Source organism: Typopeltis vanoorti, chromosome 5 (genome assembly GCF_054136105.1).
Source record: "Typopeltis vanoorti isolate ZY-2024b chromosome 5, IOZ_Tvanoo_1.0, whole genome shotgun sequence".
Classification (NCBI taxonomy): domain Eukaryota; kingdom Metazoa; phylum Arthropoda; class Arachnida; order Uropygi; family Thelyphonidae; genus Typopeltis; species Typopeltis vanoorti.
The window spans coordinates 16477332-16493747 of NC_143553.1; the positions used below are offsets into that span (position 1 = coordinate 16477332).

Consider the following 16416-nt stretch of genomic DNA (forward strand, 5'->3'; position numbering starts at 1 on the left):
AGTCGGAGATAAAGTTAGCCGTTTTATATCATTCCTGAAAATAGAATAACGTCAACCAGGATAATTGACATCCAAGAGCAAAAAAAAATGAAGCAAATCGGTATCATACATGAAAGAGAAAAGGCGACCCAAGCTGGGAGCAATTCGGATATATGTGCACCTTCAAATGGTGTCTTAATAATTATAACAGCACTGCAACTTATTGTAAGCAATGTGCATACCAGTGGGTTTCTCATTATCCCATATTTTATATAAGCTGGTCGTAATTTTTTTTCTTAATTAAAAGACAAACATTCCAATACTTTCTTACCATATTTCCATCTCTAAATTACGGAGGTTTTCTCATACATAAGCACGCGCACTTACATACCCATGGTCAACAACCAATAAACACATCAAGGTTTGCAACAGTTTTTTTTAGAGAACAGACATTCATGATATGCACAAAGGCTACTCTTATTTCATATTAGCGGTTATGACTAAACCTTCACCGGCATGATGTTTAACCATGGAAAATATAAAAATGATAGCAAATACATATTTTACATATTTTATTCGTTTTAATAAAACACATGTCGGGTTCGATGATGACCTTAACTTTAAGACCATTAAAATATCCAAAGTATATTTAGGAACAGCGCCTTACAACTGTGCCCACACATACAGACAACAGAAAATAATACCTCAGGAAGACTTATTGACAAAAAAAAGCATTGCAAGAGTTTTTCTCTGTTTTACTGTATTTCTGTGTTTTTCGGAATTGCATATTTACATACTAGCCTTTTGTTGAAAATGTACTAAGGAAAGTTTTTTTCTTTTATAGCAACATGTGTATTGACATTGAAAAGTCAGTTATCGATGTCAAACATTACTTATTGGATTACTGCTTACTGGTACAACGTATCCCAGTCGCACTAAACAACCTTAAATAACGCACGTAATCATATAACAATTAGATATCCATTAACATAATCTTTAACCTATGATTAAATTATGATAAATTTCCCCTATATGGATTCAGTTATAATAAATATTACACAAAAAAAACCCATGTTTAAAATAAAATAGTGCAAAAGGCAAAACAAATTTCGTGAAAATCGAGGCAATTCAATTTCATCGACTCATTTTAAAGGCCTACAAATTCTTTGAATTTTTACGAAGATAAGAAACACATTATCTACTGCTTAAATGAATTACTGTAATGATAACGTGAACGGAAAATACAATCTTGACAAATTGCCAGAAAACAAACCCTTTGCTCGTAATTTGATTTTTGAGTAATCGACAGTGATATTCTAGTCGAATATTTATATTAAATATTTATCACAATCTTTGCTTCCAATTTTTAAAAATATAAATAGAGCTTTGGAGCTACAACGAAATTTGCAATTATTATCATTATTAGTAAAATACTCTAGGGAGTCAGGGACTCGTCAAGGGCGTCCACTTATTACCTCCACCAGCTTCCACATCTCTTCAATTCATTCACACTACCTGCACTCACCGCATCCAATGGCAAACCATTTAAATCGAGCACCCTTCTTGACAGCATTCATTCTCAACATCCAAGAATGACCTCTCGCCCTTTCCCCACCCTCCATAAAATAAAAAATTCTATCTACTGAAATTCTGCAAAATCCTTTCAGAAGTTTTAAATCTCAAATATATCAACCCTCTTTCTCCTGTTTGCTAGTGTCTGCAGCCTCAATCTTTGTAATCGATATTCCATAACCATGATATCATTTTTGATCCAAGTTTTGATCCAATTTGGTCCAAGTGAGGTCTTATCAAATTGTAAAGAGGGAAAATGACATCCATATCTTTACATGTCCAAGTTCGTTTCAGCATTGAAATTATTTTTTGAATTGTATTTGCAATTTTTGATATATGGCCCTTGAACGTAAACTTCCTACCAACTAAAAATCTAAAATCCCTGGCCATCGCTATATTCTTGCATGATCCCACCAATATAACGCTACATTGGATATTTAATCACACCGAAGTCCATGACATTTCATTTATTAACATTGGTAGCCATTTTCACATGCCCACAATTTCAGCTTATTCAAATCATTATGCAAACACAACATATCAACAGCATTTCTCTGCCTATTTTTTGCATCATCAGCCAATAGCTGGATGTCACATGCCAGATCCTTCCAAATGTAATTCATATACGGATTGAATACAATGGACCAAGGACTGATCTTTGAGACACACCACTGGTTACCTTAATTCTTGCAGACTCGCATCTCCATATACCACTTTTTGATATATATCAGTCCATGCCAATATTTTATAATCCAATCCCATATTTTCCATTTATGCAAAAGTTTTAGCAAAATCCAAAGGAATCATGGAGTATCCATTCTCCTCGTGTAACTCAATGCTAACATTATTCTATAATGCGAGTAAGTTGCTAAAACATGACCTTCCCTTAGTAAACCCATGTTGCTCGTTGCAAAGTAGAGATTCTTTATCAACACATTTCTGAATGTGTTGACAAAGAAAATAACAATAAAGTTTGATACATCAGACTTTGAACAATCCTTGTGCAATGAGATTAACATAGATTCTTTTCAATCCTATATATATTGTTCTCTGTTCTGAGACTCAAATTATATGCCTGGTAAAAGGAATAGCCAGTTCAGATGAATTCTTTTAGCATCTGTGCTGATATCCCATCATTCCCTATTGCCGAATTCGTAGTTAGTTTGTGAAAATGCTATAACATTTCACACACGAGTTTCTTTATCCAGTGAAGTAGCAGTGAACTTAATGTTGCATACACCAAGTTGATAGCTTTTAGCAAAGTGAGTACTCATCAGTTGAACAATCTCTTTTGCACCTGTGACTCTCACACCATCTGCATTCAGCAGAGTTATTCTTCAAGTGGCTTTTGCCAATCTTTGCGTATTTCTCAAGTGGCAGGAATGCGCACGCACGCACACACACACACACAAATTTGAAATGCTCAAATTTCTATAGTTTTGATTAGCCTAAATAAATATTGTCTCCTTTTGTTCAGTAAAGAACGTTTCTCTCTGGATTATTTGATGTGCATGATCTTAATAAGAGATTCTGTAGAAATGTCGATAAACGAGATGTCAATTTTTTTTTCAGTATCGAATCGAATTTTCTCGAATACTCCCATAGATGACAGTGTGAGCTGGGATTTTTTTTTTTTATTACTAATCTACTCTATATATATAAAAAAAAATAAACCGAAATTTGAAACGTTTTTATGTCACGTTTTTTTTTTTTTTTTTTTTTGTCTTGCCGGCTTACCAGCCCGGAACTCGGGGGATTGGGCTCCCCGTAGGCGCCAGGGGAGCGAAGCCCCCCCCCCCCAGTGCCTTATAAACAAAGGAAAACTTTCTCGGTATCTTGCTCCTTTTTCGAGTTAAACAGAAAACCGATTTGAATATTTAATTTCTGGTTTTACTAATATTACAGTATGATGAGCCCTTATGTGACTACATAGAGGTCTTGAATAATGTCATTCTTTCTGGGATTATAAAAACGATTCAGCAAATTAAAGGTCACTCAGTCACTTAAGAACTTGCGTAATGTGTGGAAAATAAAACATTCGGCCAAGAAAGGTTGCATCGTATCATTATAGGATGGAGACCAACTCCTCCCAGAAGTCGACTAAAAAAAACAATCTGAAATATTAGATATATGAAGAGCCAAAGGCTTCAATTCGGCGACATATGACTTGTTTAAGTTAAGGAATATTACATCCCATATCGTTTCTTAGCCGAATGAGAAACTCAGAGTTTTATGCCGAATATAGTAGAAACTATATAAAGTTCGACGATTCCAAGCGTAAGCAAATACCTGGATACTGCAGCAACTGACCCTGAAGGTAGTGCAAGCTGAGGCAACTCATGTCTAAGGTAGAGAAAGCTCCGATCACTATTCTTGATATTTAGCTCCTAGGAGCTGTATTTCTGTTCTACATTATGAGAGAAGGTCACTACCCAGACCGGTTTCAACTTTTATTGAGGTCTCATTAGTGAGTAGGTAGATCAGGTCTACCTACTCACTGATTCACATTATGGGTAAATATCAAGAATAGTGATCGGAGCTTGCTCCACCTTAGACATGAGTTGCCTCAGCTTGCACTACCTTCAGGGTCAGTTGCTGCAGTATCCAGGTATTTGCTTACGCTTGGAATCGCCGAACTTTATATAGTTTCTACTATATTCGGCATAAAACTCTTTGAGTTTCTCATTCGGCTAAGAAACGATATGGGATGTAATAACCCTTAACTTAAACAATCTGAAATATCTTCAGTTTTTTTTTAATTGCATAAAATCTACGACGAGATTTTATTATAGCCGTTAACTGTACCTAAAATACGATAGAGTGCTATAAAAGTCTAATTAAGTGATTTAAAAATAAGATAAAACCACAGATGCACATTTAATTCCAAATATTACATTATGATGAGCCCTTATAACATGGAGGTCTCGAATAATGTCATTCTTTCTGGGATTATAAAATCGATTCAGCAAATTAAAGATCACTACTAATCAGTCTTATTTATGTGAATGACAAGACTGTAGTTTTCCTCATTACAGTTTTTTAAGATGGCTTTCTCGCGAGAGTATTTGTCATCGGTGATGTTTTTTTTTTAATTATAGAAAGTTACTGTTAATCTGCCATTCTAAAGCAATTCAACCGTTCTTAGCAATTTAATCGGTCTCTCAGAGGAAGACAGCTCAGTTTGGTCCCTTTTTAACTAGCCATTCAGAATAACGATAAAGTCGATTGATCTTTTCAAATATTGAGCCATCTCAGAGAGAGAGAGATCGATCATTCCTGTACTCCTGTGTTTCTTGAGTTTGTGACAATAATTATCAATAAAAGTGCCTTCCTTATTAAGCCAAGGCTGCTAACGAAATGCAGTTATGTTTACTTTAGCATTTTTACAGAACACCTCCTTGTTTCAGAAATAATGCTTTTTTTTATGGCGCAAAAAAAAAAAGTACTGAACAACTACGATATATGTCATGGAGTAAACGGGCTTATTAACAAAGAAATGTATGTTTACACATGATGATATGCACATCCATAACTATCGGCGGAATTTTGGTAGAATAAAACATTAACGTCGGTTGATTACGTGCTCGAAATGAGAATGAGCACCTTGTCTTTCAATACAGGTTTTGTAGCGCATGCGAAGGTTCTCTGTCATCTTGGAGAACAAGAATTTGGGACATCTGCTGGACATATCGTCTAATTTTATCCCTTAGTTCATCAAGGTTTGAAGGCAGGTCACATGGTGGAATATCCATTCCTTCAACATATCCCGAAAAAGGCATCAAGTGATGTGAGATCAGAACGTGAAGGGTACCGGAATTCTGTGAATCTCGAAATGAGCCTCCCAGGGAAGTGTTCTTATATATAAATAGTGAACAGAACCAACACATTCACGATGCAGCTTTTGCTATTCAAAGTCGTGGTTACACCACCCTCTTCAATGAAATAGGGCCCAATTATGCCGTGGCCTGAAACAGCACACGGTGACCTTGCTGTGAAAAGATTTCTCTTGGACTAATTCAGGTTTCAAAAAAACCTGTAGGTGTGTTTACATGACCGCTTAGATGGAAATGCGCTTCGTCCGAGAACCAGACATCATGGAGGAAGGATGGATCTTCATAGATACTGGCAAGCATGTGCACAGTATTCCCGAGGTGCAGCATAATCCGTTGCTGTTAAACACTGACCCACCTGAATGACTTAGGAAAAGGCACCCAGCTCCGTAAGGATTCTCTGTAGTGACCGCCTCGATATCTCAAGTTTTACGGCTGTTCGTTGTTGACTTCGTTGCAGAGACTGTAACACTTGCTCCAGCACATGCCCATCATTTTTATTCGGGTCTTCCGAAATGCCCTTTACATTGCGGCAGAACACTCCCGGCACGTCGGAACCACTTGATTAACACTGATGACACTTCCTTGAGACACGCTTACTGAAACGATGAAGAAACTGTTCACAAACATGTCGTAGGGTTGGACGAATTGCTCTACCAACTCCGTATGAACGAAAATAATGCTTAACAATAAACGTCTTTTCTTCCAACGTCAACACCATTGCTACAGCTAAATGTAATGGCGTGGTATCTACATGTGTTCTTTTATAGGTGAAAGGCATATCTCATACTGCATGTACTGAAGGGAGGGCGGGGTGTCGAAATTCAGTACTTTTTTGCGCCATATCATTTTTTATCAGCTAAAGCCTTGAGATTACTATAGTAATTTTTAGATAATATTTAAACTTGTGAAGATTATGTACAGATTATTGCATGTCTCTATAGCAACATTCAGATTCGTGTGTAAATTTAGATGGGCAGACAAACTTTATGTTGAGCCCATACACGAGAAGTTGGTTGATCAGCCTATAGTACATTACCGTGTATGAGAACCGTGCATGTATAAACTAAGAGTATTACCAGTTTTTTCCTTAATAAATGCAGTGGAATTAGCAGTTCATATTGTAACTTTTCATTCAAGATTGCTGTCATCAAGCAATCTTTTTAATAAGTTTATTGTTACTTGAATTATCACTGCTAATTTATTCGGAAAATCAGTATATTCATAACATACGAACACTTTCAAAATCATGATAGTTTGAGTTTGTTTAGAAAGCTTGATATGCTGACCTAACCTTAGAGAATTAATAGCTAAGTTGCTATGGGATTTAAGTGAAAGCAACAAGTTGCTCTTACTGAAATGTGACCATGTTGTGCGTTTGGGCAGATCAGTTATCTGCCCAGTTTTTATTTGTTTATTATTATAATATATTATATAATAAAGTAATACTGGATATGAGCGTGACTATATAATTTACTCCCTCAGAAGTATACTTTAAGATAGCATCAATGAAATTTTAGCAATTATATTTTAATTTAAAATTCTACAAGAGTAATATTGTAAAAATATTCGATTAAGTGCTGAATTTAGGAGAGGATTCTTTGCGTTAGCCAGTGATAGGATAGTCTTTGTTCATGCCATGCGAGTCTGTTCCTTTTTTAAACGATACAAGCTATAACTGTTGCTATAAAAGAAAAACATTTTCTATAAAATTTTACAAAATAACTTATGAAAATGTGGTCACTAGAAACCACTGATATATACATTAAGGTTACTGACCACTTGCAGTACTTTTAATATATAATTAAGAAGATACCTTTTTTTGGGATGCATACAAATTTACAACTTACGCCATTTCTTCGCAACATTGTTCTCTCAGAATGTGGTACTCTTGCTTTTTTACTTTCCACGCTGCTTTGCCTGTGACCCTTTTCTGTAATCAACTGTTTTTGAGTTCGGTTTCATGACACTGGCTTCTTTTTTATTTTCAGTTATTTTGTGTCCTTTTCGCTCTGCTCAATTTGGTTGTCATTCCCTTCACATATGTTTTAGTTTTGTCAGTTTTTTTCTTTCATTGATTTGTGTTCTTCCCTGCGATTGATCCATCCACTTTCAAGAATAAAGTAAAGAACCGACATCAGCTTCTTCTACAAGAAAAAAGAAAATCTCAGAAAATTCGGTCGTTTGTACATCTCCAAAAAAAGAGGGATATGTCAAGGATGCTCCTAAAATTTCATTTGGAATGAAGGCAGATCAAAAAGTTCGCAGACTAGATTTTTATCTTCTAATAAACATTAAGATAATTACTTAAATCACATCATTTTGAGCTTTAATTACATTATTACGTCATGTAAAGACAGATGCTGAATGTTTTGATGATGCTTAATTCCATGTTAAACGCCAAACCGCACTAGAAAATGGTGCGGATCAGAAAAGGAAGCGTCTCGGTACAGGTTTCGGAACAAACTCCAACGTAATAGAAACTTGATGATTGCTGTGGATAAGACATAATCCCCATTTTATGTGCAAATTGGACTAAGGTCTCGAACCATTTTGGCGCGCACAAACGTTTCGTACTGAAAGTTCTAAGCACCATACAAGAAATAGAAGCAACGGGAACACGAGTTGAATTATGATTCATTTCAGTGTTGAAAACCTGACTATGGATTTGAACTTCATTTGAACACAAAACTCAAATCGTACCTCAAGAGGCTTTGTATCAGTGGAAGGATTAGAAGTGCAAAAGACATCGGTAAACTGTTTTGAAATTCCTTCTCAGTGACGGAATATTGGTGAGAACGGATAATGTTTAGAAGGTTGAGGTAGTGAACTAAACCATTTAATGAATTGCAAAATTAGCTGCGAACTAATTGATAGGCCTCCACAATCAGCGATCTTATTTTTTCAGCATCGCATTTCTAAGGGAAAGGAGAAATATATTTAGTCTCTATCATGCGAAATTTACTGGATAGGTAAACTAATAGCTAATAACCATAAACGGTGCAACGATTATTTTTAAAATATGAAAAAACTGCTTTATTCTAGCATATGATCGAACTATTCAATTCCCATTGTAAATGATGAGAAATGTTCCTTACATTAATCTACAGTTGATATTTATATGTGAATCGTTAAATGTTCGAGTAAATGATTATGATTGATTTCAAAGACAAAGAAATCCTTATATTCAAGTGAATTATCTTTTTTTAATGGATTTTTAAGGCTTAATTCTGTTACTTGGGGTATTCTTTAGTTACCATTCTTTACGTACAACTTACCACAAGGGCCTCGGGATGATACTTCTATGAGTTGCTCCGTCTGGCATGATGTTATCCTCATTTCACATTCATTCTGATAAGTTGTTCCGTCGGTTCCACACACCGAGGCCTCTAACTGCATTCAAAAAAAAAAATAATAAAAACACTCACTGAAAGATTTTACCTGATTCTTACAAGGCAAAATAAAGGATTATTACAAAGAGTTCTTTAGATAATAAAAAGCGAATGACTGGGAATTCCCACTGTTATTCAGGGATCAGACATTAAAATAGAATATCTGATTATAAAGTTGGGTAGAGTCTAAAATGATTTACGTACAAATTGTGCATAAGTAAAACCCGTGCTAGTAATAAACTAGCTCGGACCCAGTTTAGAAAAGTCGGTAGAACCTATCTTTTTTATGAGGCCTAGCTCAATGGATGCTAACTACATTCCCACAAGGCTAAACAGACACCCTTCTGAATTAAATGATTTGCTATTTAGTAAATCGCTTAATTCAGGAAGGTACTGCTTAGGGAAATTTCTTATTTCCATTTTCTTATTTTATTTTCAAGACAATGACTAAATATTGAGGAAATCGAAAACGCGCGGTTTTGATTTCTTAGATGTTGTTTGGTCATTGTCCTAAATCAATGTACTGTATTACTAATAATAAAAAATCAAAAACGTAAGGAATTGGAAAATAAGAGAATAGTGAAACTTTTAAGTGCAGTTTAATAGTGAAAATAAGATTAACACTTACAGGGAGTCAGATTACTTATGTTTTTCCAATTATTTTTATGCATAATTTTAGTGGTGTACAAAACTCATTATTCCTGTGCAGTTCTCTGGATTAGCGTGGTCTCCTTTCTTGAAGATAATGTTAAGTTCTTTAGCTGGTCATTTATTATTTTTCTTTTTTTAAACACAGTATTTAAAATAGCAATTCTCCTGCTAATTACTCGTATTTCCTTCCGCAATTTAATAGTTCATTAAATTTTCTTATTTATTCCAGGTGAGTTTCTATTATTCAGTTCTTTACGGGTTTGTTCAATATTGTTATTTCCAAAGTTATTGTTCACTTCATAAGTATCGTTCTTCGGTTCTATTTTTCTTTTATTCTTTTCTGTGACAGGTTTTGAAAATCTTTCCATTTACAAAATCCGATATTTGTTAGTTTTATCCATTCATGTAGTACTTTTATTTTGAGTTTGTAGTGTTCTCTAAATTCATCTTTGAATAAATACAATAAAAATCATGATCTAATTATTTGGAGCAGTTACTCCAGTATTCACGTTTAGTTTTCTTTATATCGCTTTATTTCGTGTAATTTTATCTGTTTCATACACTGAAATATTTGATTTCTTTTCACACACACACACACTCACTCTCATATATATATTTCACAAAACCATTGAGAAAGTGAATAAAATCTCAAATTTGGCTGTGTAGAGAACTGCCTGCAGAGCTATTTGATACTGCACTATCCCCTAGAATAATGTGAAATGCACGCAATAGAACCTGCTAGTTGTTAAATATAACAGAAATATAAATATCAAAAGGACCAAATTATAAGTGTGTTGCACAAATCTTAATCTAAGAATAATGCTTTTGTTAAAAGGATCATTTTTTTTTTCTGAGGAGCCATTTGAAAACTTACTTTAAGGCAACTGCGAGGGCAAACGCATCGTCCGACACCTGGCCCCTCGCTTTCACAAACTGCATAATATTCGCAAAGCTTCTTTTCACAGCCACCTAGCAACATAAAAAATAGCTTAGATTAAATAAATGGAAGATGATTCATTCATACAATTTTTTTTCAGATTTCCGAAGGACTTCATTAAAAGTCTTTGAATGCTGAACGACCAACTTACATCCTGGTTTTCATAAGCAGGCCGAAGAGTTACTTAGTCTGAGATGATTTAAATTTGTGCGCTCGTTTCTCGTGTATTATAATAATTTAGAAATACGAGGTTAAGACTAGGCGTATAAGAATTTTAAAAAATTCATTAAGTTAAAAATAGTTAAACTATCATGTTGTCATTCGCTAGGATTTATACGGAATTTTATCATTAACAAAAGTGAACGCGAATTGAGAATATATAACTACATTCCCATGATAGCAATTATGACACGATTGAGAAGGTTTCGATTATGCTAATCAATCGAAATTTAATTTTAAAAAAATCAGCGCTTCTGAATCTGTGAATTGACTTGTTTTAAATGAGTCGCCATAATAACTTTATTTCCTAAATTAAAACTAAATTAAAAATAAATAAAAAAATGAAAAATTTAATTATGTACTTATTTATCTTTTTGGACCATAATTCCTTTATCTAATTTTTTCCCTAGACAATAAAATCGATTACGACCTCTCGGCATCTTTTCAATTTAACATTTAAAAAGAGCGGATGGTGTATTCTTCAAAGAGTGGGTACAGCAATGCGCAATTTATTGGGAACATGCACAGGTTAGATTTAGAATTTGGACCTAAAGGAAGGTCAGAAAATGATATGGAAACTGCAAACAAGCAAGATAAATATTATGAGTAAAATAATGGAGTCGGTTGCTCAGCGCACCCTGCAAGGATATTTATATGCCATTAAAATTCTAAGCGAATCGCAGCATGGATTTGTGAAGGTTAGTGTCGTGAATCCTCTTAAAGTCATTGTGATATTGCTAGTTTGAAATTTGTATAAACTGCAATTTTGGTAAAATAGTGGGGATTCCACAGGGGAGGGGGCAATAATGGATCCGCTGTTCTTCATGTTTATCAATGTTATTGATCTTGAATTAAGTTGTCATCTGCAAATTTAGATATCTAAATGGAAACGGCTATTGTTTCAGCAGACTTAAACCGGATGTTTATTCTGAGAATGGCAAATAACATTTTGTAGAACAATTAAAATATGAAGACCTTGGACTGGTTAGCAAAATTTCAAAGGTAACCTATTTTGGGTAAGAAAACTCAGAACAAGAGAAGGACTTGGGAATAAGAAGCCACTAAGACTACAAAAATTCATTAATCTGTAGGAACAACCCTTATTCAACTTTGAAGTTTTGGGTTACTACCTTAAAACGGAACATTGATATGCGGGAGAAGGTGCAGTGGAGAGAGGCCAGAACTGCGAGTTGGAATGTGTGGCTACTCTTATGGAAAAATACTTCGATTTTGTAGGTTACAAAACTTACGTAGATAAGAGGGGATTTTGATGCTGTCTATAAAGCCTGTTAAAGGAATGAACAACTATTATTATAAGGATGTCGCTCTCTTAACAAGCTTTGTAGACTACAGTCAAATCCCCTATGAATTGCATACTATGAATATATTTTAAAACTAATGGTGTTGCTCCGGGTCATACTTAAGAAAATCTTCTTTCATCGAAAAGTGGTGAAATAATGAAATAAACGTCCCGAAAATTGTACTTGGAAACATATTTAAGTAGGACCCTGTCGAGAATTTGGAAAGAATAGCACTTGCACTTAAATTTTCAGTAGATTTATTTATTATAAGTAATATTTTATAGTGAAGAGATGCTTATTAGATTAGTGTGTATTTCACTGCTAATACAGTAAATGTGTTGAAACCATAAAGGCATTCCGACTTGCTTTTGAGAACCAGCTTCTTTGGTTTTAACGTTCGATACTACAGGATTTGCAGGAGATGTATTACAGACTCTGTAGTAGTAATTTGTCCATAAACAATATAAACAAAATTATTTATTAAAAATAACTGATTTTTCACGAAATTCATGTGTGCTACACACATGAATGTGGCAACTTTGTTACATGTACTTTGCGATTTTAGTAAAAGTGTTCTTCGAAGGCTTTCTTAAAAGTTTTCAAACCATTTTGTGACATTCACATATTCTTTGTTACATTCACATATTGAAGACTTACTCACATAAATTTGTGTTAATTTGTGCCACTGGGTCCATTATGAGTGATTGGAAATGTACACCACATTAGCTCAGGAGTTTTAAGCTCGCTCTTGTCAACTGCGTTTTCTGTGTGCTCCACCATTTTCTTCACTTTGTTCACTAAATGTAACTATTAATTCGCTATGCTGTGTATATGAGGAGGCATTTAGGATTACAAACTGAATGTAGTGTGCAGGCGCTTGGTTAGATATAGAATGTGGCATCATCTACAGATTGATCTGTACTTAAGATCCTGCTGTTCGACTTTAAGTTGAAGCAGTGGCAAGAGACGTGGAGAGTGATATTTATACCCATGAAGAAGAATAGAAAAAAGCAAAGTAGTTAAACTGCTGAATCTCTTAGTTGCAGATTCCTACTTCGAGCGTGAGATTCACCTGAACAGTGTGCTATGCAATCTTTTTGTTGAGTTTTTGTATTAATTCTTATGACAACAATTTGAAGCATCCGATCTTATTGTCAAAAGAAGCAGAATTACACTTCTGTGTTTGACAATCTGCTTCTTTTCACAGTACTCGCAATACACTCGTGACATGATTTCATCTTCGCATCTAGTTTCTAACACTTCTAAGTCCTGTGTTATTAGCGTACTTGAGTGATTCGTGTTTTCTGATCTACATTCCACCTTTGCAGCCGTTCATACTTAAATCAGACATTCATAGTGCGAGAATGTCTTTTGGTTAGGAATAAGTAATATTACTGTTGTATTGTACTTACTATGAAAGGAATACTTATAAGGGAATTCCAACGAAGGCGATATAGGGAATTCCTTCTAGAACGAAGATTGTGGCGTTTCAGTCTCGACTTAATTGCTTTGGTGTGATTTTGAACAACCAATCTCTTCACTACATCCCCCCCCCTCCTCCGCTCTCTCATGGAGGCTGGAAGAATTTTCATCCAACGCATAAGAGCACACGCAGTTAGCAGACATAATATAGTAGTCGTACGGCCTTCGTTAATACCCCCACTCCTATTAGTGAGGAGATATTAAAGTTTGGGAATAGATTCCCAAAAGTTTAGAATGTTAGCGTACGACTGGCTTTCAGTCCCAAATGGCAATGATGTAGCAGGAAACTAATGCCAACAACATATAAGAAATCTAATATTACTGCATCTGTTCAGAGACCATGAACTGCACGTGTGCAGTCCTTATTCCTGAAGGACTGCATGAATAAGAATTTTGGTTCAACTTGGAAATTAATAGAATTTAATTCACGAGTTTCATACAGAACGAAAGGAATCATCCAAGAATTCGTTACGACTTTCAGGAAAGGGAAGAAATCATAATTAAAAATAACTTACTGGAAAGAAATTTGCAACCAATAATATCTCCTATAATAAAACTACGACTGAAAGCTAAAGACCAGCTTATAGAACAGCTCAAATTTCATGCGCCCAACTACACGTACTATAAGCAGTTGTTTCAGGAATCCTTTTATTACGTTACGTACACAAAAAGGAGTAAAAAGTTTCATTGTTACTATTTTCTTTTTTTAAATTGCAACATACAACTATGGATATGTGAAAACAGACACCGAAAAAAACGCTACAAAAACGACATGTGTAGGGTAAAATAATTTTTTTCGGAAAACAATGCTAGTGATATCCTGTGAATCGAGGTATTTCAGATATCCTGCACTCATTACACCACTTTTAATATTCATGTTGTAAAGTAATGTGAGGGGCATCGCTTTTAGAGTCGAATTCTGGAGTTAATAATTCAACGAAATTTAACTTTTCTAGAAATCTGCCGAACATAATCAAGAGGCATCATTATAATTGGACTCTTCGATACTTACATTAATTAAAATATAGACGACTTTATTATTCAATGCTGTTTGCTCATTTTTGGAGTAATATGACTAGATCTTATGTTCAGCGTTCTCACCACACCGAATACAACGTTGATGATGTCACTAGTTTTAAGGAAAGCCGAGTCATAATGTACGTCACTGACCTGTTAGTTATTGCTTTTTTCTAATAAAATTGATTAAACTGGGAAGAAAAGTGAATCTACATCTGGACGCATGCTATTCTGTACTGTATTTTCAAGTGAAAATAGACTGTACTTTTAATTTTTATTTCCGACTGGTTTTTCATTTGAAAAAAAAGTTGGATTGACGAGAAGGTGCGAATGTTTAAGTATTTTAAATACTTTTCTCTTGTTTATATGACCTTTGTTCAGTCTATCAGGACATTGCTTAAAACATGGAAAATACTACCAAAATAATAAAAGAAATATGAATGGGAAAAGAACATGAGACAGACCAAGAATACCTATGCCCAAAATGTAAAAGAAGTATAGAAATGAAAAGAATGGCACAGAATAAAAGACTGGCTGATTGCTACCACAAACCAATCTTCAAACTGAATGGGTCAAGAAGAATCGTGCGGTGGTGTACACGTACACAATGGCTCAGGCAATACTTTTAATGCATGACTCCACCACATTTCACATTAATCTGAAGCTATCACACCAGTACGATTTCTAGCAACAGCTGTTAACACTTTAGTACTGCTGGTTTCAGCCCTTTCCCAAGAGGGAATAGTGGGTTGTGGATAATGGGAGCACAAGACTTCTGAAATGTTATATATGAATGTGGTTACAAGCTGGTGAAAAACTAATTCTGGAAGTTTAGTGTCATATAAACGATTACTTCACGAAACTGCTTCCAATAAGCTCGTTCTTCTATGCTGTTTCTTAGAGAAAGAGATCTGATTCATAATAGATATGGTAATTCATAAATTTGTTGATACATATTAAGGTTTGAAGGCACGAATATGAAAGCAGTAAAAGTAAGCTTTGTTGCGTTGCTTAAATAATAGTAAAAGAGAAAGTGGGTCAAAAATTGCGATCATGTATCTTGGAAGATCATTTGTAATAAAAGCTAGAACAATGGAGTCTGCCCTTCTTTTATAATTCTATGAAATGTTCACTAGACTTTAATTCCATGAAGCGTAGCTAGAACTGAAAACCAGGATTAAAGTTGGAGTGAATATTTTATTCTTGGTCATAAGTGCAAATTCATTCGTATAAAAATTCAACTTCTTGCAAATGTTTCACATTATCTCTAATCATTTGTTTTCAACGTATCGATTTCATGTGTATTAATATTTCAGTTATTCCTCGATGCAATACTTGAAGTGACGAAAACGTTGTAGAAACAGAACACGACAAATACATGAATATGCAACTATCAGAAACAATAACAAGCGATACTTACTGCAGAGTCCATGATAAGCAACAGAAATAGCTTTCGTGTGTTCGCAGGCTTCTCTGTTCACTTTGCATTCATTCGTATAAGAGATTCCATCACTACCACAAACAGGTTCGAACTCCTCAGAACAAACTGGACATTCGCAAAATGGCTGGGAACCCTTCACTATGCACGTAGCTCCATAGTCGCATTTGTGTTCGTAGCAAGGACCTTCAGAACCTAGTAAATTGAGTGTGAAGATTTTGTAGTCCACAGTTATATGTTCAAACATGGTCATAAGAATGACAAGAAATGCTAATATTTCATATATTAAAGTGTTGGCCATAAAATGTCAGTAAATATGAAACCGCAGTTAATAAAGGGTTTTTAATCCTAGGAACAAATAAACCCAGTACATTAGTACGGTGAGTGGAATAAGGGATAGATTAGTCTGGTAATCCTTGTCATGAAATTATTTTTTTCATCTGCACTTTGTGTACATGAAAGAATAAATAAAAATCCGATTTCCTTGTGCACCGAATTTCATTTATACAAGATCTATTTTAGGAAGCGTGAAAAAATCGAACTTTTTTTTCATTTAATTAGAAAAATGTATTTGGAAGTAAGAAATGAGCATCTAATT

The 16416-nt window shown here is 34.7% G+C and overlaps 1 protein-coding gene across 2 annotated transcripts in view; it reads right to left on the reverse strand.

Annotated features, from left to right (window-relative positions):
* Window positions 1-16416, reverse strand: part of LOC150106249 (agrin-like) — a 199639-nt gene that overhangs the window by 130695 nt on the left and 52528 nt on the right. For both annotated transcript variants that reach the window (XM_090392268.1, XM_090392266.1), the window contains exons 4-6: window positions 15801-16013; window positions 10299-10393; window positions 8660-8774 (exon numbers count right to left, since the gene is read on the reverse strand). In XM_090392268.1, coding sequence (XP_090248394.1) covers window positions 8660-8774; window positions 10299-10393; window positions 15801-16013 — 423 coding nt within the window. The remainder of the gene's footprint in view (window positions 1-8659; window positions 8775-10298; window positions 10394-15800; window positions 16014-16416) is intronic.